The sequence below is a fragment of the Lepidochelys kempii genome, chromosome 13, assembly GCF_965140285.1.
Source record: "Lepidochelys kempii isolate rLepKem1 chromosome 13, rLepKem1.hap1, whole genome shotgun sequence".
NCBI classification, from domain to species: Eukaryota; Metazoa; Chordata; order Testudines; family Cheloniidae; genus Lepidochelys; species Lepidochelys kempii.
In genome coordinates, this window is record NC_136392.1 from 16,093,963 (window position 1) to 16,115,532 (window position 21,570).

The following is a 21,570-nucleotide window of genomic DNA, read 5'->3' on the forward strand; positions in this document are numbered from 1 at the left end:
CTAGACCCAAACTACTTCCCCACAAATCTTTTCTCAAAAGAGCTTTTCATTTTCCGTTCAGCAGTTCTGCTGTCAATACAACTAACAATGGTTAAAAATTTATTTATTTTCCTTCCATCCCCTGACTTTGATTTGATCAGAGAGGAATTGATTCATATTGGGAGGAATACAATTTCAAACAGTTTTTGATAAGGATAGCCTGTAGTTTAGCCTACAGCTATCAGCCCTGGTAGCCGATGGGGAAAAAAAAAAAAGGTTGATTTTTAGAGCTTGTGTACAATTAAAACACTGTGCCACTGCATTGCTTCAGTGCAGACACTACCTACGCTGACAGGAGGAGTTCTCCAACTGGTGTAGGTAATCCACCTTCCTGAGAGGCGGTAGGTCTTCCACTGACCTAGCGCTGTGTACACAGGGAGTTAGGTCAGTTTATCTAAACCGCTCAGGGGGGTGGATTTGTCACACCCCTGACAAACGTAAACTGACCTAATTTTCTAGTGTAGACCATACCGTAGCTGTCATCAAATCCAATAAGAAAGGCAGAGACAGTTTACACTTAACTAACATTGTTCGATTTGTGCTGTAGACAGGCACAAAGCACAGAAATGTAGGAACTGTCATCCTGAATCAGACCTGTGGTCCATCTAGTACAGTATTTTGTCTGTAACAGTGGGCTATACCTAGGGTTACCAGATAGCAACTGCGATAAAACGGGACAGGGAGTAGGGGGTAATAGGCACCTATATAAGAAAAAGTCCCAAAAACTGGGACCGTCCCTTTAAAAACGGGACATCTAGTCACACTAGCTGTATCAGATGTTTTAAAGAAGTGAGAATATCCATCATGCACAATGATGGCATAATCTGCACAGAGGAAGTTCCTTCCTAACTCCTGTCAAGTTAGTGGTAATTTGTGCCCTGAAGCAGGAGGGTTTATACCCCTTACATACATTTTTATATTATCTAATGGGAACTGTGGGTGTTTGTATTAACATTATTTGTATTACTGTAGGGCTGAGGAGACTCAGCCAGAGATCAGGACCCCATTGTGCTAGGTGCTGTACAAACGCAAGAGACAGACCCTGGTTACAAAGACCTTACTGTCTAAGTATGAAAGATAAGAGACAGCAACTGGATACAGAGAGATGGGGAGTACAAGAAAACGACGTCATATTGGCCATCATGATCAGCAGTGATATCAGCACACCAGCGGCCTAACCATTTTCAAGTTTTTTGGAGGCGTCATCTATATAAATGTCTGATCCTTATTTGGAGTTCTGTGAAGTTAGTGGTATATAAACAGCCTTAAGCGATTAGCTTATTGAGAACTAGTCAGATACCATACCTGTCCTCCAATTTTGGGCCCGCAAGCAGAACAGAGAATACAAAATAAAGTGAGGGATAAGGAAGGAATTGAGAAACAGCTATTCCTACAGGTTTCAGAGTAACAGCCGTGTTAGTCTGTCTTTGCAAAAAGAAAAGGAGTACTTGTGGCACCTTAGAGACTAACCAATTTATTTGAGCATGAGCTTTCGTGAGCTACAGCTCACTTCATCGGATGCAGTGAGCTGTAGCTCACGAAAGCTCATGCTCAAATAAATTGGTTAGTCTCTAAGGTGCCACAAGTACTCCTTTAGCTATTCCTACTGCTCTCCACTTCTAAGATCTAATGTATGATGACTTCTGACTAGTATATTAGAACATGACTCTACAAAATTGTACACTGCGCCAAATCACTTTTATTATTATGCAGATTAGGGACCTGACCCTGCATCCTTACTCAGGCAGAGCCCCCCGCACCTCGAACTGTCATCAGTGGGAGTTTTGCCTAAGTAAGGACTGCTGGATTGAGCCAGTAGAGTGTGGAGGTTTGTATAGGCAGCAGCATATTCTTAAAAGTATGATGCTTGTTTCATTTTAAAGTATCCGAGCAAACCTGCCCCTCTCTGTGTGCTAACGGGTTCTGCCATAAAAAAGATTGCAAGCACTTCCAGAAAGACTGTACAGTAGCAGTGAAGAGGCTGTAATTAGTGCTTCTCTGCTTCTGCTGACTTCTCCCCTCCTAAATTATTAACAATGGAAGCATCAAAGGCAGCAGCAAAGGAACCAAAAAATAAGGGGCCCTTACACAACAAGTGACACCCCAAACAACTGCTGCAAAGCCATTCATTCAAAAGGAAACAGTGCTGTGGAAGAGGGCTCCTGATGGGACTCTCTCCAACAGGCTTTAACTTCTATCCAGCAAAGAAGTGGCTTCTTTTAAGTGAATATGAGTGTTAAAGAAATTCCAGTTAACTTCAGGCCTTAATTTAACAAAAACAAAACAGCAAAGCACCCAAGCAAACAATGAGATTAGATAAATGGCGCACAGTGGCAACACGTGAACCAAAGGAACAAAGAGGGCGTCTGGATCTACTTATATAAGGAATCTTGTTGGGCCTAAGTGGGATGGAGCAGAGGAGGGTTTACATAACCCGTGGGCTGTCACGGCTCTGCCAAGAATTATAATTGCCTCGCTCTGGGAGCTCAGGGAAGCCTTCCCCAGAGGCATTTTCTGGCAGCCGTTTTGTCCCAGAGGCTGAGGATATTTTCCTCCCCCAGGCCCTTTTCAGACCACTGGCAAACAAGGTTTTATTGGAACTGACTAGATTGGAATTGGGGTCTTTCAGCTGAGGTGAAAAGGGAATGAAGCTGTGCTGACAGACCCTGGGTTTGCTGTGCATTTTGAGATTTTCCCTTTTCCTTGAGAACCCAATTTAAACGTGCCTACAGGAAAGGAACTTACACAGTGCTTTCTGAGGTGATGGACACTGGAAAAACTTTTAAGTGTAACTATTTTGGTGAAGGGTGTGATTTAACAAAATAGTTATACTGGCACAACTTGTAACGTGGACAAATTAAAATCAAGATGTTTCCTTGTATGGATAAACACTTATGCGTGCGATGTCTTACCATTTGGTCTGGTATGATGGTATGCATCCACACACGCACCCATATGTACACACTTGGATAAGAACAACATATTGTGCACATTATATCTGACAGAAAACCAGCTCAGACAGTGAGATCCCCTCAAAAGGGAACCAGATTCTCTCATTTCCCTTTTTAAAAGAAAGGTATTTCTGTTAAACAAAAATACAGAATGAGACAGTTAATACAGAGGAGCCTGGGAATCGTTTGGTTAGTGCCCTTTAGGCCAGGGGCAGATAGAACACTCTGCTACACAATATTTACAAAACACTGATTGGTGACAAGTTTGGGGTAAGTCATTTAATTTGCTTGACCCTCGTATTATCCAAGATAAGGCAGCAAACAGTGCTTTCCAGTGTTGGTTAAAAAGGAGCTGGGGAGAAACCACTCAGAGAGCCTACCACTAGATAACTACAATACACACAAACACAGTTTGGGGAGGTAGCCAAAACAACTAAGAAGTTATTCAGACCATGTACAGTGAGGGTAAAAATTATCGCTACAGCAAGGTCAAAGCAGCCATGGAATAAAATCTAAATTGTCTCTGAGGGCAAAAACAAACCACTAGTACAAGATGCAGGAGAGCAAATTTTCCAGCAAGCAGTCAGTGATGAAAGGAAATGATATGCAAATATGATTCAAGAAGAGTCATTCTGCAGCAGTCTGCAGAACCACAGCGACAGAAGAGTTCAAGAGGAGTCAGCCCATAACAAAGAAGGGAAGTACTTCTCTTGGTATAGTAACCTTTTTCCAACCAGAGAAAGCATGAGTGGTTTGGAAATTCCACATGATAAAACAAGATTAATTTCCCCTTCATGCAATTTGTTATACTTTACCTTATTGAAGATTAAACTGGGTGCTCAGCACAAGTACCAGAGCACAATGGTCCCTGGGGAAAATCTGCATTCCCATTACTGAGCTTTGCTATGTTAACTTGGAAGATTAAAACATTTTGAGCTTTGTTTAACAACGATTCGAGTCAGCAAGACTAATCTCAGGGAGGGAACAGACTGAGAGCAAAAGCCTAACATAGAGAGTAAACCGAGTAATAACGGAGACCTAAAACACAAGCCAGAAATGGCATGCAAGCTCCAAGTAGGACAGATATCCAGACACAGCAAAACCTAATGCTGCACATCAAATGGCATCCTTGAAGGGAAGAGCCTTATGTATCAAGGTCAAACCCTTAGAACCAAAACATGCAGTAGAGTTCTAGCAGCATCAGTTAAATAAGAACGGTGCCAATGGCAGAACCTTAGAACCAAAGCACACACTGGAATTTAAATGGTGCCAATTAAACATGGATAGATTTTTGATATATTAATATTTTTAAACAAACTTAGAGTTAATAAACGAAGTGATATTCAACACAACAGAATCCATGTGTGTGGCTGGAACAGTAACTGGAAGTCAAAGAATATGTCCAAAATCTGGTAATCCCAGAGATGTATTTATTTGAAATTAGAAGATATATCTGTAGGTTGCCGTCCTCTGCTCTGGGCACCCAACCCGTGGGTTAAAACACACAAAATAACACAAAACGGACTGTCCATAAACATAGCCACTTCAGCCCTCAGTTTACTTTCTCCCAAATTGCTGGAAAAAACAGAGAGCAAAGGTGGGCTTGGAAATGTTGCCGCAAAGGTTAGCAAATGCAGGTTTGGAAAGATCAATGAGGGGAGTGAGTTCTGAAAGAAGTTGCCCCCACCCTAACAAAGAAACACAGAAAGAATGGACTTCCTTTCTTTTAGATCAAGGACATTCCAGCCTGACATTTCAAATGTGGCAGTAGGGCGGGGGGGGGGGGGGGGGGGAGACGGCAGGATGTTGTTGGAGCGGGGAATCTGTCACATAACAAGGTTCCAAAACATCTAGGTTTTATAGGTTAAAAACCAACACCATGCCAGCAAGATTCTAGCTGGAATTCAAGCCTACCTCAAATTCATGCCTAGAGTCTTTGAATCACACACCTAATTTGCATGCAGAGTTACCACTGCTGTGCTGCTAAACCAGGTGATTGTGTGCAGCTATGCACAATTAGCCAATTGCACACGATCTCACAAAATTTTGGGTAACATCATGGTAATGGCCTGAGCACTTTAGACACAAATTGTGAGTGCACAGTTGTGTGCCTAATATGCTCATTAAAAAACAAATTCATCACAATTCAACAATGAAAACACAATTGAAATGGCAAAATAAGATTTCTGTCTTACGAATCTTTAGTTATAGAATTTTAGCACATGCTTTACTGTGGTGTCATTTATTGAAAAACAGAAGCCAAGATCCTCAGAGATTACACACAATAAACAAAACCTCTTACCTCAACTGAAAACATATTATAGAACTCTTGATATTTATTAGCTAGATGGATCTGGTATACAGTTAGACAAATACACCTAAAGATAATGTTTGCTGTGGACTGTAATGCAATACTGAACCAATGCACACAATGAGAAAGACAAAAGAATTAACGACGGGAGTCTGCATCCTTAGAAATGGGTGGGGTGGAGAACAAAGTCAAATGAAATTTGAACAAAATGCAAAGCTGTCTGCAAGAAGAGCTCTGTGAAGAACTCAGGATTTGTACCCAATGAGGGACAAAACTACCTTCAGTAGCACATAAGCTAAGACAGCACTGAAATCTCCTCTAAGCCTAAGCCTGATCCAAAAATCTTCAAGTGCATCATGCCATTCATGATTTATTCACTTTATTTTTTAATATAACACTTTATGTGGCCATTGTCATGTACGAAGGGTTAAACACAGCACAGAGCTGTCTAAACCAGTGATACTCAGATCTCAGTGGTTCCGCAGCCAAATTAGCAATCATCATTACCCAAAAGAGCCACAGTCGTGTGAATTCGTTTCATTTATTTTTTTTATATATACTTACATATATTATTCTCACAGCAAAATGACTGACCAAGTGTTCTACCATTGGTTAATAACATAGTAAAAGCATCCTGATTGGTTAATAGTTTAGACTGGTTAATAATTATATCACACAGTGTTTTAATATCACGTGCTGCAGAAGACACACTGAAGAGCCACTTGTAGCTCCTGAGCCTCAGTCTGAGTATCACTGGTCTAAAAAGACAAGTGGGTGCAATAAAATAGAGAAAAGATACAGCTATAACATCTCACATCCCTTTTGGGGTATTCTGCTTTCAGAGCCTCCCATGTGCTGACATCTCAGTGTCTGTACTTTATTTCTAGGAAAGATTATCCAGCTCTGGAGGACCGTAATAGATATTCTACTTGATGGGAAATATCCCATTACAAGAGATTACACCAGCAGAGATGTCCAGATGTCCATGCATTCCCTTCACGGATTAGAAATCAGAGCAAAGTTGTGAATTTTCACATCTGACTAAGCTAGTAGGTAGTGGGGCAGAGGGGTTGTTTTTAAGAGGAGAGAAGAGCAGCAAGTATAAAGACCCCAGCAATGAGAAGAAGAAAATGAAAAGAGTAGAATTAGATTGTTTATAGGATATCAACATTTCACTAATTCAAATCTGGACCAGCTCAGAACTTGTTAATTATACTTGGCTTGCTGTGAAATTAGTGGCTTTTGTGAAATTAATTTGCTAGGTCCAAGTCCATGTGCTACATTTGAAAAAACAGCTCCACAATTGGCACCCATGCTGGCAGTCTCCGAGGGAGGCCAAACACTGTCTAACCCTCCACCGCGATGTGTTCAAGGCAGAGCTGAAGAACAATGAAACGTGCGTTTCTCAACTGCGGCCACCAGCAGATTGTTTTTGCTGCCACGACAGCCTCCGAAGCATGGGTGGAGATTGGTGGGGGAGCGGGGGGGGCCACAAAGTGGCAGCCTCTCCCTGCAGCACCCAGCTGTTGCTCTTAAATAGCTGTTACCAAGGGCAGCGAGATGTGCTGCATTGGTGTTTGTGCTGTCACTGCCAGCAGGGATCGGTGCCCTGTACCACGCAGCCTCCTCGGGGGCTCCAGGTAGCACCTCTGGAGACACGTGGGGCTAGTGTGCACAGCGCCGGAGGCGGCGATGGTATTTGGTTGTTGGGATGCTCCCCAGGGCAGCTCTCCCGCTCCTGCTTGGCCAGGGCACCGGGAGCCTGGGACTCCACAGGTGTCCGGCGAGTTCCCGACCCACCATCCCTGAGGCAGGTTCTCGCTGAAGGGCCACAGGAGGCAAGGATAGAGAGACTGGCCACACTCTCAGGCCACCAAAAATGTTGTTATGAGAACGCTGCTCTGCCCATGTTACCTGTTCTACAGATAAACAGAAGAGTTCCATTTTCTTGGTTAAAGTACTATACCTCCCAAGGTACACCATCTGTGGTCCGAACATGGAAGCTCTCATACACTACGTCTTCCTATGGCTGGATCCACGCCTCGTACTACTTTACTATTAGAACCTGTGTGTCAAGAGCACTTACTGGTGAGGACAAGCAGCATGCTCAAAGCAGAAAAAAAAATTACCCTTATGTAAATGCTTTATGGAACACCTGATTGAAACACACAAAAAATTCCCCTTGCCTCTTGTTGGCATGTCAAAAGGCCAAATTATTGTTAAATACAAAAATTGGAGTCAATCCAAAGATTACATGATATCAGATTCTCAGACACCGTTTAATGTGCAGTTGCAAGGAACCTGTCACTGCAGGTACTGCATTGCAAGGCACAAAACCAGCACATGAAGTGCTCTTTGATATTCCCAGATAAGGTCAATCATCTGTATACAAGCTAATTATTCATAGCCTGCAGGTTGTGGAAAAATGTTTTCATGAGTAAAGCAAAGATGAAACATGGAAACTAGGTTAGTGTTTGCTGTAGAGGAGGTTGGAAAGACAGAAAGTCTCATGGGAGCTCTGAAAGCTCACAGACCCCTCACCTGAGGAAGCTATGATTTCCTACAGGATGCAGCCAACAGCGTCAGGTGTGCTCCTGACCAACAGGCAGAAGGACCCAATGCTTACAGAAGCTTTAATGAAAATCCCCCATAGGACAAATCCAGATGAGAGATGGACTATTTCTTTGGTTGTCCTTCATTTCATTTGATATAAAAACACCAGCAGGTACATTTAATACTTACTCAATATCGCTTTCCCATGTAAACAACTGATGTAATTGCCACAGGGATGTATGCAGTAGTGCAAGTGAGTAGGGAGGAGGAATGTGTGTGGCTGCTAACAGATGGGGAGATGGTGTGCATATTAGGGAACAGGAAGGAAGACAATCCCTCTATTCAGACATGGTCCACACTATGAAACTGTAAGAGAACCCCTGAAATAGTGTCCTACCCTCTAATGTGTAAGGAAGACGCACGCTGTAGCTTTGGATTGCCCTAGCCAGTTTGAACTCTTCCACATTAGGGGGAGGAAGGAAGAGGTAAAGTTGTCTGAAAAATGACATTTTCTTTATCGTGAACACCACCTCCAATTAGCCTGCATGCAGCTGGATCTCTCTGTGTAGGAGACCACAGAGCAGCAAAGCAATATCGTTCCTTGGTCCAACTGTATCTCATCCATTCTCCTGCTGTTCTCAAGTTCATCACAAATGATTAGGGACTGACAATCACTGGGGAGCTTGTATGGTACAACTGCTGCTCATCACACAAGCATAATCACCCCTGTGTTACTTTGCGCTCCCCCAGTTTGTCTGTTGCACCCATCCCTGTTGTCTCTCACCTTACACGTGGACGGCAAGCTCTTTGGAGCAGGGATTGGTTTTGTTATGTCTGTGCAGCACCTAGCACAAAACCAGGCCTCCAGGGCCTCTAGCTGCTACCACAATGCAAAAAGTAATAATATTAAATAAATGATGCCCACATGAGCCAGCCTGGTACCACGCCCTGGAAGTGATCCAAATATTGAGACACTACTAGAGCATGGAGTCTTTGAAGAATTTTCCATAAAACTCCTCTTAAATAAAGGGAAGCTTCCCAAGAGAAATAAAGTCTTCTGAAAAAAACCCATTCAATTCTCCGGTATGTCATTAGGGTTTATTTTACTATATCTAGAGGGGAAAATATAGCATGATACTAACCAAGCTGGGGAAAGGACTAAAAAAAAAAAAAGCAAAAAGTAAAAGTTATGCGTGTTGTGCTTTCACGTGTACAAAGAACAGCAGATCAGGAGATCTCCTAGATGCTTGTACAGTGAACTGTATGGAGCTTGTGAAAGTTAAATATAGTGCTCCATTCTAGGGTCTTAAATATTAATGCACGAGACTGCCACCTTGTGGCTCAACCGTCACTGCTTTGTGTAATAAAACCATCTCAGGGGATGGAAGAGTTATCAAGATGGCTGCCTCAGGAAATACTTGTGTGTGTTTTTTTCCCCTCCCCACTGCTGACTGCTGCCCTGTTTGAACTGCATGGTTTCAAATCACTACCAACATGGCCTCCTCAGAAACCTACTGGAGAGAGCTGATAATAGTGTCAGTAGGGATGAATCAGAGTTATAAGCTAAACACATACCACATCAGTCATGCCACAGAACTCATCCAGCCGTATTAACATCTCTTCTATGGTTTCTTCCACTTCTTTTACCTGAAAAACAAATATATTATATGTACATACGTATGTATTTAGTTGCTTCTGTGAATTAAAGGCAGCGCAGCCTTCTCAGAATGAACAACAATGTGAGCCAAATCCTGTTTTGATCAAAAGTATGTTTATTTGTCAAAAGCTAAGTCTGGGAATGGAAGGAAGTGTTTTGATTTCAGGTTATCCATAAGATATGGTACATCGTTCTTTCCTGCTCGGAAATACAGAATCTAGGTCAACCTGAGGAATTTTCAAGCAACCACAGTATAGCCAAATCCAAGAGTTCAAAAATCATGAGTTGGGTGCCCAAAATCATGGGATTGTTCTAAAAATCATGAGATTTTAAATAATTTTAGGTTCTTTTTATAATCCACTTTTTGAGCTTTTGGGTTTCATGTTTTCAAAAACTTACTTCCTCAGTCAGGAGGGCCTGATACTTACCTTGACTTTCATTTATAAAAAAAAAAGTAAGATCTCTTATATAACAAGATTCCAGGAACTGGGGCTTCATGAAAAGCTCCAAAAATAAAAAGACTTGAGATAATGACATAAGAGCTGGCAACACTGCAATCAGCCAGATTCTCTTCCAAGCCTGGCATCTTCTGGGTACACCACTATCTAAGATGTCTCCATTGCACATGTAATAGGTGTTTTAAGGTCCTGAACCTGCAATAAGTTCTCTGTATCACCCCACTTGATTTTAATGGCAGTTCACCCAGAGATGGCTCGTTGCAGGAACAGCCCTTACTGTTTAAAAGCTCTGCCTGTGTTTCAAAGAGAGAATAAATCATTCCATTCCAAAACCACCACTAACACTTGGACACAAATAATACCAAAGTGTGATTTAAAACTCAAAACACCTGTTATAGCCCATGTTATTTTTACTGACAGAATTTTTTTTTAAATCCATTAAAAGACCTACAACATACCTAGAAAAAAACACTTTGAATATATTAATGCACAACTCACTTGAAGAAAAGCCAAAAATTCTTGGAATAAATTTTTCGGGAGGGTCGCTTTACTGTTTTCTCATAAATTTATCAAGGATGAAGCAAAAATTCAGAAATACTGCAGATCTCAACAGAAGAGTTGCACGTGTGGCTGTCTGAAGCAAAGACCTTCAACATACCCTCTGTCTGCAGAGAGACAGGAAACCTGCCGAATTGTTGCTATTTATAGGAAATCTGGCAGTAAAAAGCTGTGATAATAGAAGATCTCAGTAAAGTGGTGTGACCTATAAGGCAGACAGAACTATCCATAGCCTGAAAATTCATTCTGGTCATATTTTCAAAAATAAATTAAATCATTGGGATATTAAAAATAGAGAGATTGTAAACAGAAAAGGTATATTTACAGTATAATTTGTCCCTCAACTTTAATCAGTTTTTGAATCCTGGATCCAACCTTCTGCCTCTGACTGGGACATGCAGTGAACACGTGATTTCTAACTTGGCCTCAGCTCTCCCCACACAATCCACAGCATGAAAATACTGCAACTGAAGAAAGTTTTACAGATCAAAGGGAAATTATCCCATTTGTTAAGGTTAGTTTGCTTAAATGTTCATTGAGAAAGCCAACTAAAGAGAGAAACAAGAGTAAAGGTGTCTAAGTAAGGTCCTTCATCATTCCAACTCATACTAACAATGATTTCTTCAGCTTTTATCCTAAATTTACTATTATTTTGCCTGGATAAAAGAAGATGAATCTAAGTTGCCAAAATGCGCTTTAGATTGGGTAGATATCAATACAGCACTCAGCAGGGTACCAGTGCCTCCCAATACAGATAAGAAAATCCCTGTCCCAGGGAGCTTACATGCTAATATCAGATGTTACATAATAAAGGAAAGGTACAAGATGGAAGAGAGGGGGTTGGAGGAGGAGGGATGGGGTAATAACAATGACGTTTCTTAGTGAGGGCTTATGCACAGCTTGGTGGAGTACAAACTTTGTTTTTATTAATAGAATAAAATACAGTAGCTTGAACTTGATACAGTGGAGGAGCAGGTGCCAATGAAAGGGTGTGATGTGGTCAAGGAAATAGGCAAGGAAGATGATCTTGGAGGTTATGTTTTGAATGGACTGAAGGTGGGTTCCATGCCATGCAATTCATCATCCAGTTTTACTTTGCAAAGTGTCATTTGTACAAACAATACAATCGAAATACTTCACATAGTTAGACTCAATATCCCAGCAAAGGGTCAAAGGACTTCAGAAGCATAAAAGCAATTTGCAGTTGAGATTGATAGTGAAACAGTCACAGCAGCACAGTGAGGCAGGGAGTCTGTTCCAGATGTCAGGAGTTGCAGAGGAGACAAGTCCTGCACCAACAGTGATAAGATTACATGGAAGGAAGGGGGAAAGCCTAATGCCAGAAGCGTGGGGGAGAGGAAGAAAGGAAAGACAAGCACTGCACAAACATCAACTCTGCATTCTCAGTACTCGGGGAAGGGCTGCCACTGGAAGTAGCCCAAGGAGAGACCACAGGACTACATGCATTCAGTGGAACAACCCTCCTTGTAAACTGTGGACACTATTCCAGACTACAGCCTTCTTGCAGGTTGTAGGGACTGGATTCTATCGCCTCCTAAACCCCAAGGGTTGGGAAGGAAGGGGGTATCTGCATTTCACCCCAGTGAACAAAGATTCACATTGTTTAAAATACTTGTGAATGAATAGTTTGAGTGATATCCAGACATGGATAGGAAACTTGCTTCTTATGTAGTGAGGATGATATTTAGGCAGCACCAGCTCGCTCGTTGCACATGTGGATGAGCCAAAGAGAAAAGGTCAACTGTATAATCTTAGCAGCAGAAAATTACAACACACTCTGGATTAAAGATTTTGACCCCATTCACACTAAAAACTAAAAGTGTGTAAGGTAAATTCACTTCCCATGACTGGGGCTCCTAGGCACTATTGCAAAAGACATAATTAATAAAGCAAATAAATACTATTGCAGTATTTCTCAACCTATTCTATAGCAGGACCCCTCCAATTTAGCAACAAGGAAAGGATAGGGTGTCATGACCCGACCCTCCCCCCCCCCATCTGAGAACCCGTGAACTAATGAGATGTCTTTACGCAGCTACAGCAAGATTACTACAGAAGGCAGGAGCAGATCAGTGGCTAAGGAAAGAGAACGCAGTCTGGATGGAATGCAAGGGCAGCAACTGCAGCTAAGGAGGAGTAGGAGGGGAAAAGTTCAGGAGAGCAACACTCAGAGGCCAGGAAGGGAAAACCATGAAATCACAAAATGGGTGGAGGGGACGAGCAGAACAAGGCACCAAACACATGGAGGCAGGACATAATCCGTTACCGGACATCTGTTTTCACAAGAGCAGCAACACCACAATAAACTGCACAAATGGAACAAGATCAATTTAACCTGCAAACACATGTATTAATAGTGCTAATATTTTGCACCTCAGTGACATTTCACTCTTTGCAAACATTAAGAAACTAAGCTTCAAACACCACCTCCATTTTACAGATGGTTAAACTGAGCCACAGAGTAGCAGAATGACTTGCCTTAGAGCACGCAGTGAGTCTGTGGTACTAAACCAGCAGGAGACATCTCAGGCACCTGCTCAAGTTTATGAAAGGAATCTAAGACTCATACATCTACCTAGCTGGTGAGACCAAAGCTTTGGCAAAAGAACTCAGCCATGGCAATATTACCAGAGGGGGGACTGGATGCAGTGTGTGTTTGCACAGGAAATATATATGTACCATTTACTGAGTGGTGTGGATTCTTGGTCAGATATTGTATATGAAGTTCCGCCAAAAACTTATTAGTTTTATTTCACTAACCAATGAGGCAAGGTTTAAAAAAAAAAACCTGAGCATGTTTAGTCTGAGAAAAGACAACTGAGAGAGGACCTGATAACAATCTTCAGATATGTTAAGGGCTATTATAAAGAAGACTGTGATCAGTAGACATGGAGAACAATTGAAGGTAGGACAAGAAGTAATGGGCTTAATCTGCAGCAAGGGAGATTTAGGTTAGATATTAGGAAAAACTTTCTAACTGTAGGGATAGTTAAGTTCTGGAATAGACTTTCAAGGGAGGTTGCGGAATCCTCATCATTGTAGGTTTTTAAGAACAGGTTGGACAAACATCCGTCAGGCATGATCTAGGTTTATCTGGTCCTGCCTCAGCATAGGCTGGACATAATGACTTGTTAGGTCTCTTCCAGCCTTACGTTTCCACAATTCTATGAAATAAGTGTATTGCTCATACAACACCATAAACAGGCCTGGCAAAGGAGAGACAGAATCCCTACTTTAGCTTACTTTCTAAGGGCTCTGATTCCCCTCCCATTGGCATCAGTGGAAGTTTTGCCAAGGACTTCAACAGGAAGAAGACCAGATTGCATGACAACAGAAGATAAGCATTTGGCAAGCAAGGCCAGGGAAAACAAGCAGGACTCGTGCTACTAATAAGATCACGTGTTTCTTTTGTTAGATGCATCTTGTAGGTTCTACAATTGCTTTATTCTTAAGATGTTACTGCTTTGAAGGGAAGGCTAAAGTTTAAAGGCCACAATAAATGAGATGCAAATATCCCCATTTTTTTTTATAGGTCTTTGATATGCTTAACCTTGTCCCTAGAGTTTCCACCTCCTTCATAGACCAAGCACTGTAACAGGAAGGAAGAATGGAAGGAAATTTGGCTATCTTTAGAAAGCCTCAGCAACAGTCAGAAGAGTGCCTGTACAAAGGAGACAAGTAGCCAGCTGGCTAATGACATCTAGAGGCAGTTGGAGACAAACAATATTTACGTATTTATATATAAAAAGCAAATGTACACATAAGCCCGTATGTTTGATTGCATCCCTCCTTCACCCTCTGTATATTGCTTGCCTTCTTAGGTGGCAAACACTTTACTTTGGGCCTGAAACGATGTCGTCTTCTGTGCTTGTACAGCACCTAGGACAAAGGGGTCCTGATTCTGATCAAGGCCTCTAGGTATTACTGCAATATAAACATATAATATATAAAATAATACAATAACAACAGCATCTTGAATGCTCTAAATACTTTTTCCTCACCAATTTATTTAATGATCAGATTTGCTCAGTTTACAAGTCAGGGCAGAAATTTTCTAAGTCTCAGCACTTACAGGCTTCACCTGGTGTCTGGAAACCAAGCTGTTTTTTATCCACTTGAGAAAGTGCCACCAGTAATAAAGATCATGGAATCCAAATTCAGGAGGGAATTTTGAGGAAGATATACAAGATTACAGAATGGAGCTTTACCATTCCACAGCCTTGCAGCACTGCCAGCAGCAAAAGCTCTCTCTCCTCATAAGCTAATAACTTGATTCATGAGAGAGGCACCCTGCATTTTCAAAGCACAGTAGGAAAGATTTAAGTGCATAACTCCCATTAATATCACATGGCCCTATCTACATGCACACATAAATATGGGCAGGAAGTCTCAGAAATGCACTTGCAGATTTGTACACTTTATTTCCTAATGTGATTTGCATGGTTGTGGATGACAATTGCACATGCAAATAGATAAATCATCTGTTTGAGCCATTACCGAGTGTGCGCTTATAGTTACTACTTGTAAATCTGTGACACAGTCACGTAACATCAAGTAGCCATTTAATTATAGTCACGCATCAAGGCCTAGATTTCCTGAACTGTGTGTGAAGTCTCTGATAGCATAGGCTATCACGCTATTTGCACATACAAGTTTTGCCCACAGAATGCTAAAACCTGGCCCTAAATGTCTAAATGGTAGTTGTCTCAATCAGAAGGATCTTCTGTCCAGCTGCAGACAGAGATTAAAAATATTAATATACTACACCCTCTGTCTCCTTCCCTTTTCGATAGGAGGAGACTCTCCAAGAGTCGTCACAGCCCTGTGGACTCTTTGAAGAATCATGGTGAAGATTCCAACTTAACAAGACTTATCAGTATGCAGTGTAGCCCTGAAAAAGAGCTCTGTGTGTGGCTTGAAAGCTTGTTTCTCACCCCAACAGAAATTGGTCCAATAAAAAATATTACCCCACCCATCTTATCTCTCTAAGACTTACCAGAACAGATTTTCAGCTGTTGTAAACTGGCATAATTATGTCAGGGGAGCTATGTCAATTTACACCTGCTGATGATCTGGCCCATCATGTCCATCAGAAGGTAAGTGCAATTCCCTAGCATACTTATAACTTTTACCACAATGAGGTGGAACCTGAGTCCCTACTCCCTATTCCAGAAGAGAGGGGAGAAATGTTCCCCCTTGGCAGGCACTGTACATGATAGCACTGGAGAAGACCACTGCTGGGGGAAAAAAACACAATTTACTTTCTTCAAATAAAGACTACAACTGTTCCCCGTGAGCTCACACTACTAAAGGACACGTTTAGCATGTGGATATGTGTGTGCGTTTAATTCCTGAGAATTTTTGTTTCTTGTACTGAAGCCCTGTAAGGGATTCAAAAAAGTCACACTCAGCTATTTTTCCCAGCATGCATCAAGTTATAGCTTACCAGGAATGATGGGGCCACACAATTTCTAGCCTTTTTGCAAACAGTACATTTTACAGTATAAGCAGTAATGATTAACACACTAGCAACTGAGACACAGCGAAAGCAAAGTATGTGTCATTCCACCAACTTCAGTGGAAGCTGCATCCATGGACTGAAACTGCATTTGGCTCCTGTCCTGCTTTGACTAAGGGCATGTCTACACTACCGTGCTACACAGGCGCCTCTGCACCGCTGTAGCGCATCTGTTGAAGAATGACTCCACCTCTGCGAGAAACAGAAGCTATGTCGGCGGGAAAGCGTCTCCCGCCGACCTAGCATGGTTTGGACAGCGCTTAAGTCAATGGAATTTACGTTGCTCAGGGTGGTGTCTTTTCCCACCCCCTGAGCAACGTAAATTACATCGACTTAAGAGGTCATGTAGACCAGCCCAAAGTCTACCAGGCACACAAGGAGAGGGCATTTGTCAACATCACTAACCCTCCCATGATCGGCAGTCTTTGGTCACAAGGACTGGAATAAGAAAGGATACAGGACAGGAGTGATGTTTATGTTCATTAAAAAATAGCTTAAGCCAATTCCAGCCAGACTGACATTATTTAATGCTTTACTGTTGGAAGCATTAGTTACCATTGTGCACTCCATATGAGGGCATAATAAAAATAAAAAAAAGAGAAGAGATAAAAACTCTAAGAGATTACTTGACACTGTCTTTTTAAAATACCCCAATGGGATGGCAAAGCAGGCTTAGACAAAGCCAACATCCTGTTTTTACACTGGACTCAGCTGCATGTGTTCAACTGTTTCATAGCAATTGTGAAAACAGGGAAAAGTAGACTGAGCCCCTAATTATGTATTTACTGCACTTTCTGTAAAGGCTCAGAGGGGCCTATAACAAACTGCAGCATAAATCACACTCGTTTTCAATCACCTGTAATTAAGCACTTACTGAGCAGACTGCAACAAGCTCCTTTCAGGTGATTACAGAAATTATCACATTTATATGACAGACACCTGAAGCATCTCAGCATTAAGGGTCTGAGAGAAAACCCACTCAGAAAATTTCAGAGCTATGAAAACAACACAGGGTGGCATTTGATCCTTTAAGGCACCAAGAGCACCAGTTCAGGTTGGCATTAGTCCGCCTCTGTCCCCTTTTGGGACTGCAGTCATATTTAACTTGAAGTGTTTAATTAATAAAGACCTCTGAAGTTCTCAATGCTTTTTGTTGTAAAGAAATAAAAGTGAAATGAAAACAATCACTATTTCACTTCTCAACTTAAGATGAAAAAAATACATGTGGGGTCTGGCCTTGAGAGTTTTCCTTTCTGTTTATTCCTTCATGCAAAACCACTGACCACAACACAAGGCCTGCCACATTTTCTGCAACTTGGTTCTCTCTTCTCTGCCCTTCTCCCACCTATTTAAAGCCACTTTCCTCTCTTACCACTCCCCTGTGAACCCCTGCACTGGCTTCCTGTTTCTCACCACACCAAGTTCAAACTCCTCCTCCTCTCCTTCAAAGTCCTATATAATCTCAGACCTGCCTTAGCATCATTCATTTACTCCCAGGTTCAACATTATGCCCCTATTCATCCCTGCGCCATTTTCTAGTTCTTGTGCTTCAAGAGTCCTCTCTATCTCTTCTTTAAAACACTCCTCTTCAGGAAACCTACCTTCCTTACTCTCCACACCAGTAACCACTCCCTCCTTTACACAAACTGCTGTCCTGGATCTGGTGTATCTTAGCCTGTAACCATTTCAGGGCAGGGAATGTAAGTAAAGTGCCATGTTAATTTGTTACAGCAGGCAATATCACTAATATTAATTTACAATAGGGAATATTAAGAAACAATATCAAGTTTCTTCTACAAGGTTTTCCTCCAAGCTCTTATCTCCCACTCAAAAGTTAAACTTCCTTTGTCAGAACCTGAAGGACTCCCTGGGAAGTTAATGGAGACCAAATGAAACAGATGACTCTTCAAAATAATTGAACTGAAGAACTACACATCTCTAAAAAATACTGCAAGTGCACACAGAAACATTCCAATATTTCTTGAAATTAACTGATTCTTCAGTAAGATGCCCTCCAATGTCAGGTTCAGGATATTACAAGAAGAAAACAGTAGAGAGGGAGAGGGGAAACATTCAAAACATAACAGGAAACAAGAGCACGGAATTTTGTAAATGAGACAAATAGATATCTTTAGATCAAAACAAAAAATAAATCAGAGTCTCTTGCAACTCTAGAGGATATATTTGGACCAGATAAAGTTATTTACTCCCATGGAGCATGGGCCTAGCAGTCACAACTTAGACTGTGATGTAACTTTGAGTTTGTTAAATGTTCTTCTGGACTCCACAATGCCTTTGTCATGCTTCTATAGGTTCGTTCTTCATCCAGCCTCAGAAGTTTCAATTATCATGACCAGTCAATGAACATAATTTAAAGATATCTTCTCCATGAAGAAGATTGCATATGTTGTACATTAACTTTTCCTTCTAATTTTTTTAATAAGTAGTAGCATGAGTTTTAGATGGTTGCTGGTGTTTACTGGGTGTTTTAAGTTTAAATTCAATTCTTGCTGCTGATGATGATAGAGCATAGAGCTGAGCTAGCAAGGGCAGGCCCCCTGGAAAGAAACATTTAAGAATATCCCACACATGCCATAGTTAATTTGTAAATAGAGATTGGATTATTCTGTCATATCATCTATATTGAACAGGATACAAGGGTGTGCAAGAGCAAACAGAGAACAGTGTTAAAAAAAGTGGTTAATTTCACATGGAGAGGCAGGACGGAAAGTTACAAATAACAAAGTTCATATGTTGTTTTTTAATATTCCTATAGGATCAAACAGGCTGGGTGCTCAGCTGCAACTTGGAAGATGTAGCCAATTTCAATGTGGGATAGTGAATATTATAGTCCAGCGGTTCTCAGAGTGTGGATTGGGACCCCAAAGTGGGTCACAACCCTGTTTTAATGGGGTCACCAGGGCTGGTTTAGACTTGCTGGGGCCAGGGACCGAGGCCAAAGCCTGAGCCCCACTGTCTGGGCTGAAGCCTAAGGGCTTCAGCCTTGGGCAGTGGGGCCCAGATTATAGGCCCCTGCCAGAGGCTGAAGCCCTTAGGCTTTGGCTCCTTCTCCCACAGAGCAGTGGGGCTTTGGCTTTGACACCCCGCCCCCTCCCCCCAGGGTGGCAGGGCTTGGGCAGGCTCAGGCTTCAGTTCCCCCTCCTGGGGTCATGTAACAATTTTTGTTGTCAGAAGGGGATCACGGCGCAATGACATTTGAGAACCCCTGTTCTAGTCTTACATATTATTATGTATTACTTATGTTGTTTATGTTTATATTTATTATATTATGTATATATTTACTTATGTTGCAAGACAGATAAAGATGGAGTTCCTGCTCCAAAGAGTTTACACTCTAAGTAACACTGCAATAAAACTTATTTCTATAACAAATGGCTCTAAATCTGAGTCTGATAGCACAAAACACCAAAAGTGGATAGCTAGTCAAGTTTCAGAACTTCTCATTTTGCATTTTAGGCAAAATTCCCTCCACTCTTGTTTATAGGTTGTATTATTAAAAATATGCTTGCCCCTGGTCCACTTAAACAGCTTTGAAGAATTCAGCTAATCAAATTCTGGATCTGATAACTGGTCTCAATGGTACAATGAGTGTGGAAATTCTTTGGGGATCTTGGTGACAGGGAAACTGCATGGATTTACACCTTGAGTAGGTACAGGGGGGAAAGATCTCAAAGCTGTGGGCTCAGCTAAGTAGCCTGGTTAAATGCACAGTACAGAGAAAAACACATGGGGAGATGAAAGGGGATGAGCAGGAGGAGGGGAGGGGAAGGCAGGGGTTGAAACAAACGCACACAGGGGAGGTGACAGGGGATACTACACTTTCTGGCTTGGGAAGCGTTTGAACAATTAGAGCAGCCTAAAGAATCACCTGGCTCCACACCACTACCTCTGACCTAGATAATAAATAAGCAGGGAACTGTACTGCCAACAAAGGGGCGAGGAAGAGGAGCTGGCATAGGAGGAGCAGCAATGATCCAGGGGGAATTTTCCCACGTCAGGGGACAAGTTTAACCATCTTGCCTGGCCTGGGGACAAGGTCCGGCGCCAAGGCACAGAAGAGAGTCACCCCTTATCACATCCACACCCGCTATCGGGCGGGAGCGAGCTACAGGTCAGAGGGGAGCGACCCTCAGTCACCTCCGCTCCTCCCACGCCTGCCGCAGAGCGAGCTATTCCCCTCCCTCCGCTGAAAGTGGGGGGCAAAGAAAAGGCAGGGACGTGCCCGCAACATCCTCCCCGAGCACCAGGGGAACCTTCCCCCCCCACGCCCCACACACGCCACCCAGCCCCCTAGTGCCCCCAGGCTGCCAGGGACCCCCGCAAGCTAACGCCCCCACTGCCTCCGCGCCCCGCTGCGACCGGCCGGCCCGCGCCTACCTCCTCCTCCCCAGGGGGCAGGCAGAGGGCGAAGCGCTCAGCCCCGCTCTCCTCCGCCTGGGGCTCCGGTTGCTCGCGGAGCAGCTGCAGCATCGCGGCGGCTCCCTCCTCCCGGCCCCCGCCTGCGCTCATGGCAGCCCCGGCTCCTCCCGGCCCAGGCCCGGCGGCTGCCCAGCGAGCGCCGCCCGAGCGCTTCCCCCAGCCCGGCTGCCCGGATGCGCCCGGCAGCTACAGCCGAGCTAACGGGGCAGCCTCCCGCTGCGGCCGCTCTGGCGCCCGGCAACCGAGCTCGGGGCGCCACCTAGCGGGGCGAAGCGGGAACGGGGGCCGCCGGCTGCGCTGCGCTGCCCCCGGGGGCAGGAGGCCGACTGCCCTCAGGCCTGGAGCTGGGCCCCGGCGAACGCGAACGCGCCGCCCTCCCGCCTTGCCGGCCGCTGGGGGGCGCTTCCCGCCCCGCGCGGGGGCTCGGTGGGGACCCCCCGGCTGGGCCGCGGCTCTGCTCCTAGGGCAGCCCTGGCGGCAGCAGCCGCAGCCGACGCCCGCCCCTCTCCCGTGGCGGGGCAGCTCGTTCCGTGCAGCCGCGCGTGGCTGAGGGGGGCCGCCCACGCGGCAGCCTCCGGCACAGGGGGTGGGGTGGTGCTTTGCCGCCGCCGCCCTCCTGCTGCAGCCCCGGGAGCGCTCCCCCCCCACCCCCAGGCTGGGGGTTGGAAACCTTGGTTAATTGTTCCTATAAAGGGGAGCTCCCCCCACCCCGCCGGGGAGCCCCCGGTGCCCAGCCCGCCCCTAGCTATCACCCAGTCCCCTGCAACAGACCCGGGGGCATCTGCCCCGCCCGTTGCTACAGCAAGAATGGGCCTTGCCCTGGAGCCGAGCGTCTCCGAGCCCGGCTCGTTCGGAGGGAGAGCGGGGACCAGCCGCTTTCGGAGCTGGGGCTGCCCCGCTGGCAGATCTGTTGCCGTGTAAAAGCATGACGCGGCAGCGGAGGGAGGGAGGGAGGTTGGCTCTTCTCCTTGCCTGGTTACGTTAGACATTCAGCGCTCGTCCACCTGGGAGAAGGCGCTGCGGCCGCGGGCTGGAGAAGCAGTGAAATTACAACTTCAGGAAAA

General features: G+C 43.9%; 1 protein-coding gene across 3 annotated transcripts in view; it reads right to left on the bottom strand.

Annotated features, from left to right (window-relative positions):
* Positions 1 to 21,362, bottom strand: part of BCAS4 (breast carcinoma amplified sequence 4) — a 100,050-nt gene extending 78,688 nt beyond the window's left edge. Inside the window, exons 1-2 of one of the 3 annotated variants that reach the window (XR_013634506.1) lie at positions 20,465 to 21,362; positions 9,430 to 9,501 (exon numbers count right to left, since the gene is read on the bottom strand). Coding sequence is in view for 2 of the 3 variants with exons in the window: in XM_073309417.2 (XP_073165518.1) it covers positions 9,430 to 9,501; positions 20,465 to 20,596 (204 nt within the window). In the remaining variant the exon portion in view is untranslated. The remainder of the gene's footprint in view (positions 1 to 9,429; positions 9,502 to 20,464) is intronic. The other 2 variants (XM_073309417.2, XM_073309418.2) reach the window with 2 other exon arrangements.
* Between the last annotated feature and the right edge of the window lie 208 nt (positions 21,363 to 21,570).